The sequence below is a fragment of the Grammomys surdaster genome, unplaced genomic scaffold, assembly GCF_004785775.1.
Source record: "Grammomys surdaster isolate TR1022 unplaced genomic scaffold, NIH_TR_1.0 125996, whole genome shotgun sequence".
In the NCBI taxonomy this organism is placed as follows: Eukaryota; Metazoa; Chordata; class Mammalia; order Rodentia; family Muridae; genus Grammomys; species Grammomys surdaster.
Genome location: NW_021620812.1, coordinates 2,333,515 through 2,342,283, shown reverse-complemented (window position 1 = coordinate 2,342,283; position 8,769 = coordinate 2,333,515). Strand labels below are relative to the sequence as shown.

The 8,769-nt window shown below is 41.2% G+C and overlaps 1 protein-coding gene across 5 annotated transcripts in view; it reads right to left on the bottom strand.

Moving 5' to 3' along the window:
• Positions 1-2,396: 2,396 nt before the first annotated feature.
• The window catches only part of Usp33 (ubiquitin specific peptidase 33), a 47,632-nt gene continuing 41,259 nt past the window's right edge, over positions 2,397-8,769 (bottom strand). For all 5 annotated transcript variants that reach the window (XM_028754332.1, XM_028754333.1, XM_028754329.1 and 2 more), the window contains 3 exons: positions 5,912-6,014; positions 4,038-4,106; positions 2,397-3,532 (listed from right to left, as the gene is read on the bottom strand). In XM_028754332.1, coding sequence (XP_028610165.1) covers positions 3,375-3,532; positions 4,038-4,106; positions 5,912-6,014 — 330 coding nt within the window. In that variant the 3' untranslated portion in view covers positions 2,397-3,374. The remainder of the gene's footprint in view (positions 3,533-4,037; positions 4,107-5,911; positions 6,015-8,769) is intronic.

Genomic DNA, 8,769 nt, shown 5'->3' with positions numbered 1-8,769 from the left:
TGCTCGCTCAGTACCAACCTCTCCCACCTTTGCTCACCCCTCCTCCCTGAGGACAGAACACTTCTCCAGCTCGCCCTCATCTCCTGCGTTTCAGGTCTCCTTCCCAAGTTCCATCAGAGTGCACCTTCTCCACTGCTTTCACTTTCCGTACCTTTTAACAGCACTGCCACCAAGAAGGTAGTCTCTTTAAAGGCAGGACGTCTCTTCTCTTGCCTTTTGCCCACAGTTGTGTCCAGCACCAAGTGTGGCACCGACCCGCTGTGAAAACTGGTTAGTGGAGGTGGGATGATGTATTTATGTAGCTCAGCGTGCGCTTACCCTACATGAAGCTCGGAGTTCAATCCCCGAACACCTGCCTTCAAATTGACACTATTGGGAGTGCAGCAAAGCAATGCCCGCCTTCAGTAATAAAGTATTTCCTCTGGGTTGACAGCGCCATAGGCCACCACTTCTGAGCTATGGACGCTCTGATGCAACCCCCTGGCTATTAGACTGTCCACTGGTAGAATCCATTACCTGGGGCTCTTCCCAGGGGTGGACAATGGCTTCAGTGCCTGTGTTTTCCTTAGCTGGAGCACTTTGGTCTTTCCAAGGAAGTAGGTATGTGTGCTTTCTTTTCAATTGCTGGTAAGTTAGAAAATCACTGAAGTGGGCTTGTATTTGGTTGTCTCCAATTCAACTCAGAGTAATATCTGCTCCAAAATAAAGGATCCAATTATACTGACAGTCACAACCTGCCACCTCCTTGTATTTTAGCGATACTGCTCTCCATTGCCTGAGTTTCCCTAGGAGTGGGGTCTATGAGGCCTCACCACAGCACACCCTCCCATGGTTTTTATTCAACTCTGTGTTGGATTTGCAGTGGGCACAGATATAAGAATACCACAGTGCCCTGCCAGGCAGTATGCTACCTGCATGGGCTAGCTCCTGTTGGGATGGTCAGAATTGATCTGCTGCTGGGAGCACTGTCCAGCTAGCCATCAGTTGCCAGCGTGATGCATGTGCACGCACACACCATTATTAGACTGTCATCCAGGTCCTGTCATTTAATCCCAACTTGCATCCCATCTGCATAACCACATGGACTAGACAAAGCCCTCCATACAGATTTACTTGCCCTTTTTTCTCTTCCACGTGAATGATACCAAGAACATTCCCTTTTAAGTCACTGCACTAATATGTAAACATCTGCTCAGAGAGAAACCCAACCCATGACCTTGCTAACATTTGTTGGCAAAACAGGTATTACGATTTGGAGTTTGTTTTTATTGAGACAAGAGCTTCTGTAGTCAGGCAGATCTACAATACTCTCCCCTCCCTGCCCCTCCCTCCCTCCCTCCCTCCCTCCCTCCCTCCCTCCCTCCCTCCCTCCTTCCGTGTGTGTGTGTGTGTGTGTGTGTGTGTGTGTGTGTGTGTGTGTGTACACACATATCCTGGAACTCTTCATTTTCCTGCCTCTGCCTCACAATGCTGCAATTACAGGCTACAAAGCAAGTTTGAGGCCAACCTGAGTTACATGAAGCCCTGGAGAGAAAAAGTTAGAAAAAACACTAAAGTATAAACACTCCTATTCACAAAGTTGAAGAACACTTAATAAGTCTCTCAAAAGTAATGCTAAAGTTGAAGTGTGGATCTCAGTGGTAAAAAGCATTATGGTCATTAGCTTTGATCCTTGTAACAAAATACTCAAGAAAAACAAGGGACAGATTTATTTTGCTCAAGTTTTAGCCCATGGTCAATTGACTCCATTGCTTTTAGACCTGTAACAAGGCAGAAATGATGGCAGAAAAAAGCTGTTCCACCTCAGGGAGCAGCTAGGAAGCACAAAAATACACAGGCAGGGACAAGATGTAACCTTCCCAGGCATGCCCTAGTGACCTGTTCTCTCCCAGCAGGTCTCACCTCTCAGCTTTTCAGAATAAACCCATCCATGTCCGCCTGTGGATGATGCTGGCATCCTCAGGACACAGCCATCTCACAACCCCCCCAGCTGGGTGGTGCTACCACACAAGAAAGATTTCATAGCCAAACTAAAATAAGATAGTGTTCAGCATGTGTAACGTCCTACATCAAAACGGGTGCAGGTGCCAGAGTTAGAATATCACCCACAGTTTTTAATCCACAGATGAAGTTTCACTTGTAGTTAGCTGTTGTTTTGAGACAGTCTTGTTCCACAGCCCACAAACTTAAATTCCTCCAGCCTGAGCCTGCCAGGTACTGGGAGACAGATGCCAACCACCATGCTGCCCATTCTAAAATAGTTTAATAAACTTTATTACAGCAAATAACTTCTTAGCTGTATGCTTTCAAATAGGATATAATGAAAGGCTGTTAGTTAATTATTAACAGACTTTACGCCTTTTTAAAAAAGTCTATCAAATAAATTCAACATTCAGTTTACACATTTTAGAATTGTTTTTATTGGATGAGTTTTAACAACATTGCAAAGTCACCATGACTAGTGTTCCACACCCTCTGTCCTGCATGTTTGTACTTGTATATAGTTGAGCTTTTGACATCACATGATCAAGCAAACAGCAGTGAATACTCTATTATTCAAAAAGACTTTATGCACTTCATTAAAAAATCATTTTGCAAGTGGTTTCAGCTTTATCAACAATCTCATTCGACACATTCCATACTTCATGCTCTCAAAATAGAAGAAGTGGCCTAAAACTAAGAGGTTTTTGTTGTTGTTGTTGTTACTAACATTAATGAATACCATTCAGGTCTATAGAACTAAAGTTTAACATTTTACATTATAAGCAGCAATAATTTACTGATATCTGGTAACAAATTCCACTGAAACTGAATACATCCTGTTACATTCAAAAAAGACATTTTGTAAATTTTAATATTCAATTTTATATGCTACAGTGCAAAAGAAGTAACACCCTAATGTTTCCTGAGCTTTAGGAAATTAACAATGTTCTGACCACTACTCTCGATTTAAAATAGTCTCCTTACTATGCAAAGCCATGTCAAAAGTATACAATTAAATTAGTTTTTTGGAGAAATGAAAAGCTTAGCCAGCTATGATTGGTTAGAGTAATAAAAACATTTTCAAAGCTAAAGTATTTACAGTGCTACAGAGGGTATGCTGGATCTGCCTGTAGAGCAAAGGTCAGAGAACCTAGTTACCAACTGTCCCTTTTCTTTCAAAACAGTACACCGAAAGACATTCTGGTAAGTTACTTAGTATTAAATATAGCAACTTATATAACATTTTAACATACCCTTCCATAATGCCCAGTACAAAGGACTAAATGAGAAAAAAGATGAAAATCAAGAGAATCAACATGCTTTGAGGAATGTTTTGAATGTGTGTGCATCAAGTGAGAATGACTTCTCACTAGAGCTCTGTGCCCTCAGAATTACAAAGAGCGAGTTTCTACTTCAATCTTTTCCTCTGCTTGTAGTACATCAGGGTCAACATGAACAACTGGAGGTCGGAGGATAACTTCAGGCCCCCCACCATATATAGACTGCAGGAAGTTCCATGTTTCTTCTGAAATTTGACCAGAGTCTGCTCCTAAAATTGTGTGTATGCAAAAAGAATGATATTTACAAACATGAATCTTTATATAGCTTTCACAGTATATCCAACAGAGTAAATCCTCTAGGGATGATTGAGAACTTCTGAACCCTTCAGATTATTGCTTGTGTGCTGTAAAAAAAACAGTATGTAGTCTGTTTCTAAATGTCTAGAGATCCATTTTCCAAGCTCCTAGCAACAACCGTAAAACCTTCCTATAAGTCAAATTTCTACTCGTTTTACTGTAAGCTTGACCATTTCTGAATTAGGTAAATAAATTACATAATGGCTGGTTATTCTTTTTTATCAATGAGAGCTCATTAACAAGTAAAAGTTTCAATATTAAAGCACATGGCTGTAATACCAACACTTGGTAGGTAGAAACAGAGGATCACAAGGTAAAGCCATTTTCAGCTACATTCAAGGGCAGCCTAGAGGACATGATACCTTGTCTCAGAAAACAAAGAAATTGTGTGTGTATGTGTGTTTTTATTAAACCTACCTTGCTTGAGTGTCACATTACCACATTTAGTGACTGCAATTTTAGTATTGTCGATTGGACCTGGAGGATCTAAATCAAAAGGATAAAAAAAAAATAAGATGTCCACTTCCAAAGAAATGCAGCTTGTCTCAAAAAACCCAAAAAAAGAAAGAAAGAAAGAAAGAAAGAAAGAAAGAAAGAAAGAAAGAAAGAAAGAAAGAAAGAAATGCATCAAAGAACTATATAATTTTATACCTGAAATGATTGAGAACTATAAACATAATCAAGTTAGTCATTTGTAACCAAATATCATAGGTTCTTAGTTATCTTTTCAGCTTTGGAGATTCCATTTGACCTCAAGCAACCAAGAAAAGTGAGAAGCTGCTCAGCACCAAAGTATAATAGAAACAGGTTTTTTTTAATGATTATATTTTTTTAAATTTTATGTACTTTGGTGTTCTGAAGGCTTGTATGTGTATGTGATGGTGTCATATACTCTGGAACTGGAGTTATAGACAGCTGTGAGCCGCCACATGGGTGCTAGGAATTGAACCCAAGTCCTCTGGGAGAGCAGCCAGTGCTTTTAACCATGAAGCCAACTCTCCAGTCTCCTAGAAAGCCACTCATTTGGGAATTGTAGATCAAAATATTTTTTAAATGCTATAGCCCTTTAATGAACAACCACCCTTTTATAAGCTAAAAAAACAAACCATAAAATTCTCAATCAGTTCCAAATTTGTTTTTTAACCAAAACATTATAAATGATATATTAAGATATACGTTTCTTTTAAGAGAAAAGCCATTTTTCTTTGAACATGAAAAGCACAGTACTTAATCCATTCTCAAAAGCTCCCAACAGGCATGAGAAAGAGAAATGACTACTCTTACAGAAAAATAGGCATATGATTTTAATATCTATGGTCTTTTGTTTTGCATAATACATTGTTTAAATAAAATAGTCGAGGGCAGTAGGAGAAGAATAAGAACAAAGTATAATACCTATACATTTGAAAATAACATAATTCCATCACTTTGTATGCTGACTTGAAAAGTAAAACAAACCCAAGGGATTCAAACAATATACTTTTTTGCAAATAACACCATATCAAGAACACCTTATTTTTATCATTATTATTAATAGCAATAGTAGTATTAAAATAGATTCTCACTAACTAGTCTTGGCTGGTTCTGGCTGGCCTGAAACTGGCTATGTAGAAGAGGTTGACCTTGAACTCGCAGAGATCTGCCTGCCTCTGCCTCCCCACTACCAGGATTAAAGGCGTGCACCATCATGCCTTTCATTCAAGTTATTATAATTATTTTTAAAAGTCCATTGTATTCGATAAAGGATAATTTCACTTTCCATCCTGGTTTTTTTTTTTTATTGTTGTTTTCTCTTTTTCTTGAGACAATATCTCTATTATAGCCCAGGCTGGCCTTAGACTCACAGATCCACCTGCCTCTAAAGTTTTTCAGCATTAAGATTAAATTTATTTTTATTAGATATCTGTGTGTATGGGATAAGTATGCCAGTGCCAGTGGAGACTGGAGAGAGTATCTGCTCCTCCTGGAGCTGGAGTTACAGGTGCTGATACTCTTGCCTGGTGTTGACAGCAAGAATTGAAGTCAGGTCCCTAAGAAGAGCAACAAGTGCTCTTAAATGCTAAGCCATCCCATCTCTCTATACCCTACAATTAAAATTAAAGACAAAATTTGTTCAGTTCTTTTATTCTTGCCATTATTAATAATGACATGGTTTATAGCAATAAGGCTATAAACTAGAATGTAGGTTTCCTGACTGCATGGGTCTTTTATTGTGCACTGGTATAATCTCCAATATTCATAAGATTAATAAACAAAAGAATTGGCCAATAACCTTTTAGTTAGCCACTTACCTCCATCCTTACCCTTTACAAAACTCTCCCATTCTCTAAACCACTGCATGCTGATACAGTAAAAAGTAGCTGGAGAGTCCTCCTCTTGAAATGCTCTGTTGAGCTACAGAGAGAAAAGTCAGTCAGGCACCTAACACCTGGAACTGGCAACCCTGTCCTCCAGTATCCAACAAGAACATTTCTCATACACATGTGAGGCAGCACTGAGACTCACACTAGTTCAAATGATCCTAGATTATGTCTCAAAGTATAACATGAACATACAGAAGAGGAGCATAAAGGAACAGGTTAAGAGAAGATTTTTAATAAACCTATGAAGTATATTTATTAAAAGTCTACCACAGCCTACTTTAAAAAAAACAAACACCCAGGCGGTGGTGGCACACGCCTTTAATCCCACCACTTAGGAGGCAGAGGCAGGTGGATTTCTGAGTTCGAGACCAGCCTGGTCTACAGAGTGAGTTTCAGGACAGCCAGAGCTACACAGAGAAACAAACCCTGTCTCGAAAAACAAAAAACAAAAAAACAGAAACACTTATGCAAAAGAGATGCAAGTAACTAGGCCTCAAACGAATAAAAGTGTCAGCATTCTGTCTAAACTCCACCTCCCACAGTTACCTGGCAACACCCAGGTAGGCGTGCCCGTTATAAAAGGGGCTGCTTGCCTCCTCCTCTCTCTCTAACTCCCTTAATCTCTTGCCTCTAGCTTCTTCTCGCACTTCCTCCCTTCCCTTCCCCCCTCTCTCCATGTGGTCATGGCTGGCCTCCACTTCTCTCTCTCTCCTCTTTCTCCACCATTTCTCCCGTTTCCCTACCTTTGCCCTCTGCCCTGAATAAACCCCCTCCCCTTTAGAACCGTTTGGTCTGGTGTTGTCTGTTCCAAGGTCCGCGCCGAAGTCTAACAAAAAAAAGGTTTTTGAAATGTGTCTAATTACAGTGGTATTTCCTGCTGGGAGACAAAATGCCCAAGATATAAACTAGGTAAGGTACCTAAATTCAGAAAGACAGTTCTTAAAAACTTTTAAATTGTGGGGGTTAGGGGGAGGAGAAACTGTAGTCCTTCCACTATAAAATCAGGGGATTGAACTCAGATGCACCTTCTTGGCTCTGATTGCCTTTACCCACAAAACCATCTAAACAGCCCCATTTCTTTATCTAAATCAAATAAAACCCTGCAGCCTTGGGGGAAGAAAGTCCAGATGGAATTGGAAAGATAGTAGGAAGGGGTAGGTATGATCTAAATTTGTATTCATATATGAGATTACAAAAAACCAACCAAACAAAAACAAAAAAACAAAAAACCGTTATCCTCAGACTTGTTATACTTTTCCCAACTGCTTTCTGTGTTCTAGGTAGGTTCTTTACCATTCAGCTATATCCCCAGTGCCAAAGACTTTTTTTTTTTTTTTCAAAAACACAGTTTGATATATCTCAGACTGACCTCAAACTTACTATATATCCAAGGATGACCTTAAACTTCTAATCATCCTACCTCCCAAGTGCTAGGAATACACACACGTACCACCATGCCAAGTGTGGTGGCTGTTCCTGGTTGTCAACTTGACTATATCTGGAATGAACTACAATCCTGATCTTGAGGCACAGTAGCTATCAAAAGCGTAGGCCCAGGCAAGGTAGTATACACACTTTTAATCCCAGGAGACTAAGGCAAATCCCAGAACCAGGCGCGTTGGTACACACATTTAATCTGGGCCACACCTACATAAGGACTTTGGAAGAAGGAGTTGTACTACAGACTGTAAGTCATCAACAAATTCCCTTACTATATAGTGACTACCCATAAGTTCTGTGACTCCAGAGAATCCTAACTAATACACCAAGTTTCATGTAGTACTAGAGACTGAAGCCAGGGCTTCATGCATGCTAAGTAAGCACTCCACTGCTTGAGCTACATAGTAGCCCTGAAGGTTCTCAATACTGGTTCAGAAGTACCCAATGATCTGACTTCCTTTTATCCAAAGTGTGGCCACAGTGACCTTTTAGGTATTCTGAGAAACCACCCTAATACATTCCTGATTTCCTAAAAAAAACCCTCCCCCCTCCCTCCCTCCTTCCCTCACACACACACACACACACTTTTTACAACTGTTTGTCACTGTCCTGCCACACATCCTAGAAGTCTTTTTTATTATTTTTATTTATTAACATTTCAAATGTTGTCCCCTTCCCAGTACCCCCTCCACAAACCTCCCAACCACCAACTCTCACCTCAGCCCTCTAGCATCCCCAACACTGAGGCATCAAGCCTCCATAGGACCAAGCACGTCTCCTCCCACTGATGCCAGATAAGGCGGTCCTCTGCTACATGGATGGGCCAGTGTACACTCTTTGGTTGGTGGCTTAGTCCCTGGGAGCTCTGAGGGAACCGTTTAGTTGTTGTTCTTACTAGGGGGTTGCAATCCCCTTCAGCTCCTTCAGTCCTTCCTCTTAACTCTTCCATTGGGGTCCCTGGACTCAGTCCAATAGTTGGCCGTGAGCATCTGCATCTGTGTTAGGTGCTGGCAAAGCCTCTCAGAGGACAGCCATGACAGGTCTGCAAGCAAGTCTTGGCATCAGCAATAGTGTTTAGAGTCTGCGGATGGGATGGATCCCAAGGTGGGACAGTCTCTGGATCCCAAGGTGGGGCAGTCTCTGGATCCCGAGGTGGGGCAGTCTCTGGATCCTAAGGCGGGACAGTCTCTGGATCCTAAGGTGGGACAGTCTCTGGATCCTAAGGTGGGGCAGTCTCTGGATCCTAAGGTGGGACAGTCTCTGGATCCTAAGGTGGGACAGTCTCTGGATCCCGAGGTGGGGGCAGTCTCTGGATCCCGAGGTGGGGCAGTCTCTGGATCCCGAGG